At 43.7% G+C, this 17,009-nt stretch overlaps 2 protein-coding genes across 2 annotated transcripts in view; one reads left to right on the top strand and one right to left on the bottom strand.

Moving 5' to 3' along the window:
• The first annotated feature begins 714 nt into the window (after positions 1-714).
• The window catches only part of LOC149329313 (uncharacterized), an 82,916-nt gene continuing 66,621 nt past the window's right edge, over positions 715-17,009 (top strand). Inside the window, exon 1 of the mRNA XM_089559228.1 lies at positions 715-16,562. Coding sequence (XP_089415354.1) covers positions 16,481-16,562 — 82 coding nt within the window. The 5' untranslated portion in view covers positions 715-16,480. The remainder of the gene's footprint in view (positions 16,563-17,009) is intronic.
• On the bottom strand, positions 3,084-10,957 carry LOC149329317 (uncharacterized). The gene is made up of 3 exons (XM_089561961.1): positions 10,479-10,957; positions 8,379-8,705; positions 3,084-6,385 (listed from the first exon to the last, which is right to left on the bottom strand). Exons 2-3 carry the CDS (start codon positions 8,485-8,487, stop codon positions 6,021-6,023), a joined length of 474 nt encoding a protein of 157 aa, XP_089418087.1. The 5' UTR covers positions 8,488-8,705; positions 10,479-10,957; the 3' UTR covers positions 3,084-6,020.

Below are 17,009 nucleotides of genomic sequence, written 5' to 3'. Positions count from 1 at the left end.
GTGTGTAGTTCTTTAAATTTGCCCCTCTTTTGTTTGTGACCAGTAGACCGCCATTGGAATGCGTGTTTACCTCCCATGCGTCCCTAAAGGTGAGTGAGCAGGACGCAAGCCCGCGCCGTCCAGTACTGGCGTCCCTGATCTGGGTGTTTCCAGCTCATTCTGGAAAATATCTGTGCATATAACTCTTGTTATAATCATCACGATGCAGTGCGTGGGCTGTGATATGTCGTCACATTGACTTTCTCGTGATGCAAGGGTTGGAGAACATTGCAGCATGTCGTTTCCAGCCCGCCTTCGATCCTTCAAGACTGATCTGGACACCGAGTAGTGACAGTACCAGTTGACGACTGTTGTGGGTGCGAGGTGGCGTAGATCTGCTAGATCACAGAGAGAAGCAATTGCCGGCAGAATAATCGCAAGACTAACCCACCTGTGGCTCGCAACCACCTCAGTGGACTGAAAAATGCTCGGGACAGAGCGAAGCAATAAAGCTGCACGGTGCGAACGCTATAGATGCGTTGCTTACGTTTCATGTAGTACCTATCTGAATTAAATGTTCTGGAATGCACTGGCAGTGTGTACTTCTGCTCTTGGGGCCGAGTCGTCCTTCATGGCGCAGAAAGAGTGCTCTGAACGCATGTGCATACGCTGGGCGGCGCACCTTAAAAATAAAATTGTTTCCATGTTCACTGCATGTTTTCAAAGGCACATGAGTTCTAAGGTAATCCTCTGAGTTCTCGTTCTGCTGGTATAGTCATATTTGGTCTTTGCAATCAATGACTCTGTGCCCACATACTGTCAAAAAGCAAGATTTGTCAGATCTTTCTCAGCCAGAGATGATGTGCTGGCATGCATAAATTGATATATAGCATCGTAATAGTGTGACACTGAACACTTTATTAAGATGTAATAGCAAGTAATTTCGATGTTTGTGTAAGCCAGTGTATTTGCCTTCATTGAAAAAGATATTCAAGAAAGTGTTTTGGTGTTCGTATGAGGCGGGACAGAACTTGTGTACAAAGTATGTGATAGCCAAGTGCTCGGGGCGAAATGTCACCTACCACTGCCTCTCGCCGGGGCAGGTGGCTCTCTGGAATTCTTTACTTCAGCATACTGCAAAACTAAAATATGTGAAGAGCTGCGCTCAAATTTCGCTTTACCGACTGTAGTTATTGGCTGTCATTTTTTTTTTGCACGTGGTTTACTGCTGATACAATAACACACATGGCTCAGTCTGTGCATTGTACTGCATGCTACTTACTGCATGCAATGTGCAATGCTTCAAAAGCGAGGGTTCGGGCAAGTTGTTTGTTCTAGTTAAGGTTGGTCGCTGAACAGAAAGGGACGACACGGGAACCAGACACACAGCACCGACTATCGAGATTTCTGTCAGTGCTGTGCGTCCGGTTCTCATGTTCATGCTGTCTTTATTTCTTTGCAATGTGACCAACCTTAGCTTCAAAAGCAGTCTTCGCACTATGTATAGGGAGGGTGCACAGAGAGGGCCTGGTAATAAGCGTGTTCATTTTGTGCTCGTGTCTGTGTACAGCACCTGGTGCTAACTGCTCGCTATACTGCACATTTCAATTTAGGTGCCAAATATACTTCCTTGTGATGCAGTGTGTGCACACCAGCGAATGATCTCGCATTTTGCATGGTACAGCGAGTACTCTTTTCCTTAACATGTAACAAACTGTAGCTGTCTTTCAAAAATATCATTTTAGTGCATCAGCATCAGAACCCCCCATGTTGGAATAATCCGTCGGTCTGAAGCCTCAGGTGACAGAGTGGAGGGAGTGAAATCCACCTTCACGAAATTGCAGGGAAGAGGGAAGAAGAGAGGGCGGGAGGAGGCGGTTGGCAAGCGGTTGCAAATCTGAGTCGAAGGGTGGAGTGGATGTGTCACTGATGGATGGGATTTCATCGGGTGAGTGGAGTGGGGGTGTCACGTAGTGATTGATGGTACCCATTCGTACAGTCTGACCCTGTCAGCGGCTGCTCGGTCCGGCAGGAACATAATGCTAACTTTGGCTTATGGGGTTTAACGTCCCAAAGCGACTCGGGCTATGAGGGGCGCCACAGTGGAGGGATCCAGTAATTTCGACCAACAGTGGCCCTTAACGTGCTCCGACATCGCACAGCATCTGGGCCTGTTGTGTGTCACCATCGGAATACAACTGCCGCAGGCGGGGTCATACCAGCGTCTAATGGAATTTGTTTTTGTCGTTACACTCACAGTAAGATTAGTCTTTCCCAAGTACAAGTTGTATTTAATGTCAGTGTCCAAGGAAGGGCAGCTTTCCAAAGCCACAGCTGGGCTTGTACAGCGTAATTAAGCAGCATTAACATCCTTTAGAATCAATTAACGTGTTTGTACTATGATTACACAATGGACACAGTATTTATCAAGGCAAACAATGGCAGCGTATATATGCCTGCAAATGTTTAAATCAAGAATAGTATCTGCTAGCTTATTAAAAATATATCATTTATAAAATGACCGTCCAACTTCTCAGAAGTACCAAATCTGTGGAGAAATACAAATTGAAGATTGCCAATATGCCTAGGGAAATACATTTTGACTGTCAAAAAAGGATTAGGAGCACTTTATTATTAACTACGCGAGGATTGTGGAAAGATGGGTCGGGTCACACCCAATAGTGCAAAACATGAACCCTTGGAAAAGATGCGAAGTTGTGGCGCCTATGCACTCATATTCTGTGCATAATGGGCTGCCTTGCATTACCATAACCTGTCCAGGTAGACTGCCACAAGTCAATAAAAATCTCCGATATATACAACCACAGTTTTCAGTTAGGTAGACATTTTATTTGTGACATTCTTAATCTAGCTGGCAGGCTATCACCAGCCCAAGGTGAATGTGACGTGCAGGATGAAACGGGTGCCATATGTGGATACTGGAGTAAATGTGATGTGATGAGCCTTGGGAGCATTCCTCTTCACATGGCGCCAGGCAGTCTTGCGGCCACATAATACAGCTGACAGTGCTTCATTCTGTAACCTGTAATACTGCAGTTACTTGCATCATGGATGCAGTTTCTTGTGGGAAAAAATTAGAATGGTAAGTTTGGTGCATTTATTACATGGTGTAAAACATGGTGTGGTCAGGTGAACTTTCCCCAGATTTTGATGATTGATGTAGGGAAAGCATTTATTATGCAAATGCATCCATTATTTAAGTAAATATGGTGTACAAAAACCTGGAATGGAAACAGAAATCAGCATCTGCAGGATTGAAACAAATTCCTAACAACTTTGGCGCAGCACCATACCCATGACTGCCAAGCCACATTTTAGCCCCTAGCCTTTCACTCTACACTGTCCTTAATCTGTTCATTCCCAATGGACCAGATATGAGGCCGTATGGCACTCGGGTATCCGTATCTGCCTATATGGACATGCCACGTTGTCTACTACACAGCTTTTTAAACACTTGTAGCAACAGTGTCAGTTTTCTCAGAAGCATGAAACTTTGATTCGATTAGTTTTATGACACACCCAGCACATTAACAGGCATTCTAGCCAAATTATAATTTCGTTGCAGTTGGGCTTTGAAGCATTTTTCATTAATGAGTAAAAAGGAAATGGCATTAACTGGGCACTATATGTTTCATCTAAGCTGCCTTCTCGACAAATAGGGGCATTTTAGAATTTCTAGGCAACAAAGTTGGCACAGTGTTCCCATCACACAACAGAAGGCTCATTGCTTGGAAGGCTGGTGGAGAGACACTGTGTAAGAGCCAAGCAAGTTCATTTATGAAGTGCTTTATCATGTGAGGGAAGGCTATTCACGGCTGTTTCTACCATGGCAATATAAGTTCGTGTCACAAATTGCACCAGCAATGTTCTGAAAAATGAGTAATACTGTTTTTCTGTTGCAGCAGTATTCTCTTTGCAAAATAAGATGAATAGTAGTTTTGTGCTGCAGCTTTCAGTGTGCAAGATGACAGCTACGGCTTAGCCTTTTGTCATGAATACTTTTTCTCATATGCATTGCAGAACTGTAGAACCACATATTGTCAACTGTCCTAAAAGGCAAGGTGTGTTGCTGGGCGAGTTGGTTGGGGTACATCTTGAGAAAAACAGCACTTGCAGACAAAGGAAACGAGAAGGACACACAACTGCGCTGTTTTTTTTTTGTGTGTCCTTCTTGTTCTGGTCCTTTGTCTGCAAGCGCTGTTTTTCTCAAGATGTCCTAAAAGGGCGGTGCACTGTGACAGCACGACGCAACAAAGAGGAATGCAGCATGGAGCGACACTTCATACTAATTTTATTGAAGAGCGCATGCCTCTATGAGTGCATCACATGCAGACAAAATGAAATCAAGCAGGGATGACGAAGAAATAAAATTATAGTGAATGCAAGGCAGGTATGAACAAGAAAATGAGTGCACTAATTTCCCAAAGATGAAAAATGTTTGCCAATTGTCAGAAGTTCTCTGTTGAGCAGTGCCAGAGAGGGCGTACTCACACAAGCAGATTCTGAGTAGGGAATGAGGGGCCTGAAATATCTCAATTTAACTGTCGGGTTTAACATTCGGGAGCGGCACATGGGCTATGAGGGACACCATAATGGAGGTCTCTGGATTAATTTACACCACCTGGGGCCCTTTAATGCACGCTGACTTTGCACAGCACATGGCCATCTTTGTATTTTGCCTCCACTGAAATGTGGCCGCTATGGCTGGATCAAACCCACAGCCTTCGTGTAAGCAGTCTAAGAACGCCAGAGCCACTGAGGCGCCGTGGCGGGATGAGTTCTCCATTCCTAGGAGGAAAGTTTTGGGAAAAAGGAATGACTAGAAAAGAAATACCAGAGGCCTGTAGTGTACCGTCAATGGTGCTGCTTGATATGGGATATGATGGCGCACCTTTCTCATGACCATGTGGGCTTCAAGAAAATTAGCAAATGACACTCCTCTTCCCTGCTGTGTCTTGAGCTTGCTATGCTAAAGCACTTTGTCAGAATAGCCTGCCAACTAGCTCATAACATAATCCTAATCCCTCACCTGAAATCTGCCATCTTCAGCTGGCAGGGCCTACAAATGCCAGCACAGTCAAATGCTACTTTCTGGCTGCTCTGCATCTGACACAAGTGTAGCTCCATTATAGCAACAGCATGCATGTGCTTACACATGTGCACATGCGTTGCATGGTCAACACGTACTTGTGTACATGTTGTGGCAAGCCTCGCACTGCTCACAATGAAGCTCACAGCCACTGCACGATTTGCTAGTTCTTTCCACTGTGTGCTTGAAGTTCACCAAACTTTGTGACTTTACATGCCACTGGCCATCTCCCACTCTCTCAGTACTGGACTTAGAAAGCTCAATCCCCACTTTATGCTTCCTAAATAGGGCAGATTTGTGGTGGTCTGCTCCTCCTTTGACACCTGTTGTAAAGTTTTTCGGATGTGAAATTGAAGAGTACTTTGATTAATGTATCCAATCACCCATTTACCTTGCCACCAAAATGAGAGTACTTCAGTGCCTTGACTCCAAGTGATTATTTGTTGTTAATCCAATGTACTGCCGATAGCAGTAAGCCCACTGACATGCCCTCTTTGCGTATGTTTTCTCAAAATTTCTGACAAAGCCAAAGGCAATTAAGCTGATGCTCTTTGGAGTGGATACCAAGAAGTGCAGGGAGCAACTGTTGAGACTCAGTCTCATCTGTCCACTTCATCAGAGTGTGCAGCATGTCCCTTGTTGTACTCCTGCAGTCCTTGTTTGTGACTGTATTCAGGTGCGTGCTCCAGTTGTGTAGCACCTGCCAGCTGCAAAGCAGTCGACTCTTCAAGGGACCCATCACCTGCTCCCATGCACTGCCATAAACAAGGGCATCATCAGACATAAATGCCTGACATGGTATTGTGTTTTTTTCTTTGATGGCCTCGAAAAACCTCACCACAGTGCCCGTGTTCACCCTTTTTGAAATCAAGTAGGCACACGGGATACCAAAGGCATCTTGAGAAATTGTGAGCAGGGTTGTCAGTTGGAGTTAGTACTTATTTATGCCATGGGTGGAGTCAGTGCACAGTTTCGCTGCCCCCAATTCATAAAGGAGCTCTCGTTGTGGGAACGTCATTAATGCTAGCTCAAAGTCACCATCATGACTGTTGGGGTCACCCTTCTTCCTGTAATACAACAGTGGCGACTCATTTTTTGCCCTCATTTCTTCGACCCATAATTCAACACTCTTAAAATCGTCTGGATCTCTCTGCTCTGTTTTTCCAATCCTAAACTTATCTGCAATGTTACGGAGGTCCTTAGTGGTCACAAGTTGCATCCGTGGGCTTGATCCACTTGTACCTGCTCGGATGTTGTGCACAATGGTTTTTTCTGGCACTCCTTCTGCTAACAGGCCTGAAAATGGTACAGAAAAAAACTGTTAACATCTCTGGTTCATCTGCCTACAGCCATGTAATAAAGTGACAAATACTTCTGGTCGGATTCCTTCGTCTTGCACTTTGTTCCTTTTCACAGGTGACACACAGTTCATCTTACTTTCATTTCACTTTTGTGGCACTGCAAAGCACACAACAAAATGGTTGTTTCAAAGCCAGATGGACTTTATTTTTATGAGCTTGAGTGTTTAAACTTGCATACTGCAATGCAAAACAGGGAAGTTATATACAGCGTGTTATAAATGCGGAATATAACAGCACTGAAAATGTGGACAAGAAAAGAATAAGGACGTGCTTCTCATCCTGTCCCATTTCATTCTGCATATTCAAAAAATGCACCGATTCGCCTGACAGCAACCTTTAAAGGAGTAGAGACACCAAATTTTTGAACGCGAACTTTGTTTCTTTGGACTTGTGCACAAGACAATAGTGTGCACGAGTCACAATGTAGAATTCACTTACGCCAGGTGAATAATTTCTAAGTGAATATTTTTCTCATGCTGTTTCAGTTTCAACACCTGAATGACTGCTGCTAAGTCAGAGACAATTGGAGGGCATGCCAGTCATACATAAACTGAAATATAAATGCTGCTTGTTCATTTTTTTTTTTGCAATTTCAACTCTTGTGCAGGCTTGTGTTTTATGTTAGTGGTTTTTGAGGAAAGGAAATGGTGCAGTAACTGCCTCAACCATGCCATGAAGGAAAGAAGGAGTGAAAGAAGCAAGAGAGAAAGAGGTGCTGTAGTGGAGGGCTCCGTAATAATTTCGACCGCCTGGGGATCTTTGGGCACTGACACTGCGCAGCACGCGGGCACCTCTTGCCTCCATCGAAACTCAGCTGCCGCAGCCGGGTTCTAACCCGGGTACTCCAGCTTAGTAGCTGAACACTCAAACCACAGCCGTTCCTGCGAGCGTTACTGATGAAGTGCCGAAACAGCCAAATAATTCTAATTAATGAAAGTTCACTGCAGACAATCTGTTTTATGAGAAAAAACATGGCCCTTATACAACCATTAGACTGGTGGCGTTGCTTTGATCAGCAACAAAATGCCTACGCTTTTGACAGGCAGCCAAAAAAAGAGGCTAGCATCGAGTGCAACTGTCAGTCATTCAAGACACGTTTCATAGAGCTCAAGCCGACTTCTTACGGATGAAGTTCAACGTCAGCCGATTGAGCGACAGACCTAGGATAGTCAATGAAACCAGCAGAAAAACAAAAGAACAGACATTGGAGTAGTTCAGTGCTAGACGACATTCCTAATTATGTTCAGTTCGAAAGACTGGACCCCTTCCACAAAGCATCTCTAAACTAAACGGCATGAAGTTCGTACAGACTGTGCTGTGCATGCAATGTGCCGTGGATCAATTGTTTTTCACCCTTCGATGCGACCAAGTAGGCTCAAGTGAATTGCACTACAGTCAGATACAACTCGAGAACGAAGCGGCAGATGGCCCTTAAAGAAGACCCCCCCAGTCAATGGCGTCAGCTGATTTTCATCAGTTAACCCAATTAAAGCCATAACTAATCCCCTTTCACCTGCCACCCTCCTGCAGTGCTACCCCCTAGGATTAACCATGACATCATGAGAATCGGTCGACGCCATTGGATGGCAGGCTTCCTTTGAGGGGCATTGGCCACTGGGTTCTTAAGCTGTGCCCTACTATAACTTCTTCCGCCCCCTCGTTTTGTGGGACATGCCTTCTCCCACTTTACAATAGGCATTTTCATGTTGTCCCACCTCTTTTGTGCCATAGATGCATCGCAGAAGAATAAAAATCATTGAAATGATCACTCGAGTTAATGAGCAATATCTTCCCCCTAAAATACATTTCTATTGCACTTTCGTCTCCCATTTATGAAAGGTTGCTGGAGTGTAGCTTCTAAACGTTTTCACATTCCGGTACAGTCAACACAGCATGCACAAATTCTTTGTACAAGAGGAGTGGCTAACCTGCAAGCCCTCTGGCATCATCCTGGGACAGCCTTTGGTGGCAGGCCTCTTTGAAGTGTCCGTAGTGTTTCTTTTGAAACACTACATATACCTTGCCCTCTTTCTCCATGACCTCTAGAGTAGCAAAGCAGTGTTTGCTGATTTTGCAGCTTCCTTGCCCCTTTTCCTGCCTTTGGCGCTGTTCTATAGGAAGCTCTTCGTACGAGCCGGAATGGTGGCAGTGCAGGTAGCGTTTAAAAACCCTTGGTGCACATTCCTTCTTTCCTGTAGAAGCTATAAAATGGCAGCAAGTTTTGCTTTCTTCTCCGTCTTTCCAGGCGCAAAATCCTGAAACAGAAAGATTGTAAACATAACTAAGCACTCCACATAGTATTAGTTAATTATTAGTGTGAAAGCACAATTCCGAACGGTAAACCCCGAGCAAGATCCTGCGATGTGTATGTGGGTTTGTGCCAAGAGCATAGCAACGGCGACATAGCAACCACAGCCTCACAGCAGCATTGCAACATAGTTATGACACGATGCCAACATATGATGTTAAGTCCATGACCACTCATGACTAAAAAGAAATTTTTAAAAATTGAGGCGTGAACAAAGGTGGGCTCCATTTTGATAAAAACGTGTACACAATGATAGCACATGAATAACGGCATAAGGCATCCTTAGAAAGCCAACAGTAAAGTAACAAGACAAGGCAATGTTCATGAAATTCTGCTTTTGCACGTTTATAAAATTTCGGCAAAACTTCTCTGTCAATTTTTTGTGTATCACACTACTTTCATTTTTTGAAAAGCAAGGCCAAGTTTGTACTTTTTACATACACTAATGAAAAATGCATGTGCTATGGAGTGGGCACATATGCAGTACTCTCGCACTACTACTGGCGCTCTGCCTCTGCCAAGTGCGCATGACAATCACAGATTTAGCTTCAAATTTTTAGCCTTTTGCCTGCACTGCAAAACTGCATTTCCCAGCTTTTTTATTGTTAAAAATTTATCAGTCATTCGCTTACTGTTTTTTCCTGCTATAGCACATGGGGAACAATTTTTGGAGAAAATTATTAAGTTCAGGTTAAGTTATTACACGGACTGTTACATGGAAGTATTTCAATTTTACTACACCCTGCAAAAACTCATTCCTGCACAGCAACCTTTTACATGGCCCTGTCCTTTGACCACAAATTCAGGCCAGCGCTGTTGACTTCTAAAGGCAGAACAATGCTGGGCATTCTTCCTACACACTTCTGCATGTTGCGATTGCCATGGCTTCAGCGCTGCTAAGCCAGTGCATGCCGCGACAATGTTGTGTGTCCTGTCGAGACATTGCAGATGCCTGCAACAAAGCATAAGCAAGGCCTGTAGCAGCGAGTCTGCTGCAAGGACCAGTTTTTTTCCTGCAGTGGCCACTTTAAATATGAAAGAGAGTGCACTGCTTGTCACTTTGCTTATGGAGGAGCTAGGACACCAAAAAAAAATTCTGCAGACACACATAAGACTGCTTACCAGCGAGAATGCCAAAGCATTAAAGTGCACAGTCATGCTATGTTGCAGAATGACGAGTCATGAGTACAAGGCATGACTACGCAACTTTGTACAAACTCTGCACACCTTATGTTACTAGTAAAGTGCTGAGTCATGCTACACTTCAGAATGATTTGGAGTCAAAACTATGACTACCTAAACTTTGTACAAACTATACACCTTACATTACAAATAAGTGCAAAATGACTACGACAAGTCATGGCTTTCAAAGGTTATAGTACGTTACGTTTCACATTTCACTCGAATGCCCGCAAAGGCTACCTCTGCAGATCTGTCGCACTAGACCAAGCCCATTGAAATCTTCATGGTTCCTTTAAAAAACGTGCATGTCATAGCTAAGTTTTTGTGCACAAAACCACGTGCAAGTTTCCCCAGGTGAGTGTAAACCCGTAAATAAAAAAAAAGAACGCGCTTTGTGTTTACAAACTTAAAATGCGCGCACTCGAAAAGTCAATAAACTGCAACTTTTCAATCGGTAATCTAAGCGTGCGACTGCATCCCGCTTTGGCCCTTTATTGCTTTAATCACAGCGTGCGTGCATGCAGACTTCGTTTCTTACCTTTATCAGAGTCGAAGACTAGATTCTCCACCTCTTCCTCGAAGTCGTGGTGCCGTCGCAGGTCACGAAGGGCGACAAAATGCTTCGGACGTAAGTCGCACAAGAACGGCCGTGCCTTACTACATGCTGTTGTGACTGGGAGAAGGATGCATGGGCCTGCTGCCTACTGGCTGGAGCCGAGCCACCACCGCTGCCGCGTGCAGATAGAGGAGAGATCAGAGGAAAGAGAAAAAGAAAAGACGCGTCGCAGCAACAACCGCGTCCTTCCCCATGAATATCCTTGATGGGTGTTTTTAAATTACTAGTATTGAAGAACGCCTTGTCGCAAACCGCTGAAGCAACGCCATCGCACGTGTCCGTCTCCATGCTCAAGGCAAAAAAATAAAAGAAAACAAGCGAGCAAGAAATGCACCTTGCGATACCTTGGGATATTGAGCAAGGATTTTCAAGAAGAGTTGAGATTTTCCCTGTCGGTTGAAGCGCAGTGTTCCCCAAAAGTCCCCACAGAGTGACGTAGAATAGAGCAGTGACGTCTGTTCTCGGTTGGCCAATCGCAACGAGGATCACCTTCCTCTGAATACGCCCTCCGGTGTGACAGGGGTATAAAATTCAAGCATTGCGCTCCATCGGGTGCGATATCGAAACGAACAGCGTTGAAAATTGGTTTTGCTTCCGATCGCGCAAGAAAGTCACAACTGGCAACCAGTTTTCAATCAACTATACCTTGCACACAGATCAAACTTTTCTGCGGCATTAGTGCTTAATTGAGGCTGTCTGCATGATCCTGATATGTTTGTTTTTATTTATTTGAGTGTGCCCAAGTCAACCATAAGAAAAATGTACGGCGGCGCAAGCGGCATCGCGGGCGGCATCAACAATCGCACGCTTTGCGTTTGTGTCTGTTGCCGGTTGTGCGAGTTCCTTAATCTCTTGCTCTTGCTTTACATTATCGATTTTGTGTGTTGTTAGCCTGTGAGAAGGAGAAGCTTTGCAGAAGGGAATCTGTGCGCATACAGAGCAAAGATAGCTTCGTGCGACCCGGTGAACGTCACTTTTGCATCGTGCGCTAGTGAAGACATGATCCGTCTTTGTGCGCGCGTTCCCACATGTTACCGCGCAGTCACGAAAGAATCAAACTTGTTAACGCCTGTACCAGTAACATGAAAGCCGCAGAAGTGTATAACCGCAATCCTAGACAAATTTTCTTCAGTGAAACTTGCCGGAGTTATCCCTTTAAACCTGGCACTTCAACACTTTGAAACTGCTTGCAAGTAGACTCAATAAATTGCAAGGCTGTAATTGGCATTAATTTATGTAAATTCATAACGTGTGTATCTTCAGCCATGTCCATCTCACTGAATCGATAGACAGTGAACTTTCCACGCCTTATTTCTCTCCTAGCAGGCTTTAGCAAAGACAGCATGTTCTTGGAGATTGCGCGTCGTTCGCATTTCTCCTCGGATGTCTGCATTCTTCTGTCTTCGTAATCTCATAGCAAATGCAACAGTTAGTGTTTTTGCAGTCTTGGGCTTTGCGGTAAAAGGGCTGATGATTTATGAATTCGGTGGTGATGTGTGTGATAACCTTTCGTGGTGCGTTATGGTGACATGTGGAAGCTGGTGAACCATATCCCGATGGCGGTACCTGTAACCAGCAGTTTACGCCGAAAGCTGGTACAAACAGCCTCACAGCATATCACCATCTTTTTTGTTTGTTTGTATACGGATAAAATCTTTTTCCGCGTCCTATTACAGCCGCTTCACAGGATTGAAAAATGCATGGTACCCTTCAATTCCACTAAATGGTCTACTTTAAAAAGAAGACTACATCCCTTAGGCATATTAAACAACGCCAGTGTCTTTTTTGTATGTGTGCTGTGCCTTATTCTGTGTTCTCGGTTTTGCAGGCAATGAAGAATGTGGGATTTTTTTGTATTGATCCCATGTATCGCGGCATCTGTGAGCGTTTTATTGTACATTCTCCTGCATTATATTGTTTGTATTTAAATATTTCAGTAACTCATTTTACACTATGTACCTCATTTATTCTCTGTGTCGCTTATTAATGTGTTGTGTGTTTTGTATTTTGTTGCTTATTGAAAGTTATTTTCATGGGATGTCCTGCCTGTGGTCTTGTACCTCGCTGTATACGCTTCTGTGTTTGAATTCCTTAATAAACTTTCAACTTCAACTTCAACCAGTAGCCAGGGGAAGAGCACTGCAGAGGAAGAACTGCAGCCAGTCTATGCTGACACATAGTTTAATACTCCTGTCCTATAAAACAGTGTATTGTAGGATGTTTCTTTGTACCACGCACCAAGAGGTCTCCCCTAGATTAATAGATAACTGTTGGCATGTTGGTTTATTCAATTTCTCCTCAGTGTCCCTTTAAGGCTTATGAATGCATGCTCTTGGTCTGATGCTGTTTGGATTAGGTTTGTACCCTGATGTTTTCAGTTGCATGTTTAAAGTTGCATGGGCCACATTTTTAAGCGTAATGCTGATCAGTTCTAATTTGTTTTTACGCCAAAACTCTCAACAGCATGGAAGGAAGCTACCAGCTCATTACTGCACCCACGTAAACTAGCTACGGGTGTCTGAGAAAATGCAGTCTTCCTTGCTTCTCCGATACCCTCTTCTTCGGTCTCTCACAGAAGTCGCCAGCTTGCCTCGCCCTCAGGTGTCCTTGATTGGAGCAGTAGATCATTCCTCCTCTCCGCTGTTCTAAAAAATGGAGGCAAAAAACTAAGCATGCACCATCGTTGTGAAAACACAGATCATAATGTGAGCATGACCCGGACTCGCTCACGACTCAGGTCACAATCTGAATTCGCTCTGTTTAAAATTGCAGGCATCAGGAGGAGTGTTAGGAGGACACAGAGTACATGCCTGATGAAGAACCTTTCAATGCAACCTACTGATGTGAACGTATGTAGAACAAAGAAGATGACAGAATGGATAGTCAGACGTGGATTTTGCGCGTTCTCATTCCTTTGTGCTTTGCCATATACATCAAAGCACAAGCCCTCTGCTTGCGGCATTTGTGTTTGTTTTATAGTGACACTTAGTTGTTTTTCGTTATTTTGCAGGCCGTTACTGATAAGCCAATGTGTTCAAGGTTCCAGAGGAAGAAACCTTCAATACCACGCCTGCCAGCCTTCCATGACTCCATTGCATGATGCTCATGAGCTAGAAAATTGCATGTGCAGTGATCCCAGTGCACTGTGTTTATGCACAAAGTGAGATGGAAGCATTTTTAATGATTTTGCTGGAATTACAGGGATTTAAATAATAAGGAACATGGGGACCGCCCTCAAAACAAATATTCGTTTTGTGAACTCATTTCAAAAATAATTATTTTCATAGGAATGGCATTTGGCTTTGGATAGAGAGGGAATAAGGGAATAAAAATAGGCACAAATTTCTTTCTTCTGCTTAGCTCAAAAGTCGTGTAGCTGAAATCATTGGTGTGCAATGGTTGAACAGTTTAAATTAAGCTCTCAGTGGAATTCCCATACCAGTAGTGGTACTAACAGAAAACCTGACCGCATAGAGCAGTCGAGTGAAGTTCAACTTGTGTGCTCTTGTGGCGGGCAATTAGTAGTAATCATAGAATCACATTACTTGGTCACTCAGAGGCTGAATGGCCGTGGGGCATTCCAGAAGACAATGGGTCAAATTGGCGCATGTTTTAGGGCAGTTATAACATTCAGGAGATGTTGCATATTTTTCTAAGAATGTCTGGGCCGGTGTCAGTGGGACATCACATGTCACTTCGTCAAGTAACTTTGTGACATGGAGAATTAAAAAAAATGCATCTGGTGCGCACCTTTAACAAAGAAGGCCCATTGGTTTCAAGAATATTGTGCTCAATCAAAAATGATCCCTTTAGTTTTGGTGCAAAATTTGGTGAATCGACTCCATCCGGTTTTTCAGAGATCAAAGCAACGTCACATCTGAAGGGATGGTCATTGTGAAGAACTTAATGAGTGACATCGCCTGAAAGCACGAAATGCAATTATGCTGGTACTTGTGTGATTGTTCTGTTATGTGGACGGAATGATTTTTTAATTTATACAATATTCTTTAATTTTTCGATTGAAGCAGAAACATCAATGATGAAAATTGTACGCTTTGGAACTTTTAGCCTTTCGTGCCTCTGTATCTGACATATCAATCTTTTTCCTGATTCTTGTGCTGTATGACCTCGAATCTGCAAATGCTTGCTTACGTAATTCGATGCAACTCCACCACTTTGTACTCATGGTTGGGGCTTTGTGGGGACTGTAGCTTTGCAAAACCTGTGCTGTATCGTGTGGTGAACTTTATATTCTATTGTGCTTGCAACTTTTTGCTGGTTTTTTGGCATCCTTTTGGCTTTGCTGAAGAGTACGTCATGATTCCTCGCAGTTGGTAACAAGTGACTGACCTCATTTTGTCATTGCACATAACATTAGTGACTCTATCCAAACTATATCCAATGCTGTGTTCGTTTAGCCTGCATTCTGACATCGTTCATTTTGTCTATATAGAGTGTGCTGTGAGAATGTTAATTTTAGTTTTCTAACAGTACTGAATGCTGATCTGCACACCTGAAATTCATCGCGTATGGATTTCATTTCATGAAGGTGGTATGGGCTTTCATTTTTCTTTAAGGTGGCAATTGTTTTATTATAATGCGAAGCCTTTTAAAAAACTTCCTAGTGTTTTTGTTAACCTGTGTGCTATAGTGATGCTATGCACTGTTGCACAATGCGGTGCCAGTTTTACCAGTTTTACTGACTCGCAGTGTTCATTTTTTAGTTTTGCCTGACTGGTCACTTGCATCACAAAATGTCCATAAAGTGAGTGTAGTGCTGCTTTGATGTGTTCTCAGAATAATGCAACAACTGATGAAAAGTCGCACCTTTACTCGCTGTTTCTCGCCGCATTCACTCTCCCCGCAACGGTGGCCAAGTCATTGGAGCATGCATTTCGCATGTTGGATGTGCAGGGTTGGATTCTCGGTGCCACTGGGTACCCACTGGTGGTACAATACGCAAGCTTTGTCCCTGGCTTTTGCTGAATGGAATGTCTGGAAGTGGGTATCAGATCCCCCCCTCCTTTGCATTGACGAAAGTTCCTTGTGCCACAGTCCGCTTTGATCAACGCTTGCCTTGCGTCAAAAATTCATCATTGTTATCATCAGCTCTCATTTTTGTTGCTGTTCGTTGAGCACACCTCATCAGCACGATCCAAGAAATGGACTTCTTCCGTGCTGTCTACGGTGTTCAAAAAGCTGGCCACCTTAAACCACTTTCAGAGCAGCGCATTGAGAAACTTCCGTCACGGTTGTTTATTCCTTTTTTGCCCTGATTTCTCGTCCCAAAATTTGAGCTGCGGGTGTCACATAAGTAAATAAGGTATGCTCTAACTGCACTCAAGACAGTGTAATGTGCAGTTTCAGATGTGCTTCTGCTCGATTAATTGCACTCTTCGAGACAATAGAGGCAGAACATGATGTTGAGCACATTGGCAACATTCGTGGGAAGCTGTGTCCTGGGTGTGTTTACGAGTATCCATGCTCTGAAAGTTTTTTTCCCTGTGCGCAGTACAACGGGTGTAAAAGGTTTATTAAAAGATGAGTGCTCTGTCAATGTGTTGTGTTATTCAAAATAACTGACAGTCGTTAGTTCTCAGGCCTGTGTAGGCAGACATTTACTGCCCTTCTCTTGAAGCCAGAAATTGTGCAAATTCATTTGTCGATGTAATGGCTGTTGGCTTTGTTCCGGTAAGCCTATAAATTTGTAGGCAATAGTCAGTTTTTCGTAAGCGTAAGTATAGTAGTCATCTGCATGCAGAATTGAAAGTCGGGAATGTTTGCTTTGGAACTCGCTTCTTTTCAAGCTCGCCCTATTGTATTTACACAACCTGGGAAAGCTGTTTTACGAGCTTGTATTCCATATTCACCGCCTCATGCAGATAACACCGCTTGAGCATTTGCACTCGTAATCTTTTGTGTTAATGGACACAATCTGGCTTTCACATGCAGGTTTGAGCTCCGGGGACCACAAACATGGTGTACTTTCATGGGAGAACTCACCAGGTTAGAATCTGCAGTTTTTCTCCCTATATGCTTTCGTGAAGGTTGTCTTTCGAAAAGCAGTTTGTAGGGTACGGAAGCTGTAGTTTAATGAACTGTGATGACTGATGATGATATGGGCCTTCGCTATTCTGGAAAGTTGTTTTCTGTCATATGTCAACTATGCTCATGAAACTAGGACTGATATGTGTTCTGTTCATTGCGCCAAGAAATTGTACAGGAGGCCAAGGCCTCGTAAGGCTTTTAGCCTTTTCCTCCTATTATACTCTCTCTGAGGAGCAAATAAAACAAAAAAATGGTAGAATGCATTTTTCTAAGCATAGCTGACTGCCACTTGTTTTGCTATTAAGCCCACCAGTGACTGGAGAGACATCTTGTTTCAGACCTGCGTTCTCTGTTGCAGATCTGTTGAATAAAACTTTTGATAGACATCCACAGCTTTTAATCTGT

The sequence above is a fragment of the Amblyomma mixtum genome, chromosome 9, assembly GCF_055824585.1.
Source record: "Amblyomma mixtum isolate Tamu chromosome 9, ASM5582458v1, whole genome shotgun sequence".
Classification (NCBI taxonomy): Eukaryota; Metazoa; Arthropoda; class Arachnida; order Ixodida; family Ixodidae; genus Amblyomma; species Amblyomma mixtum.
The sequence above is the reverse complement of the archived record's forward strand: the minus strand, read 5'-3'. Positions and strand labels throughout refer to the sequence as shown.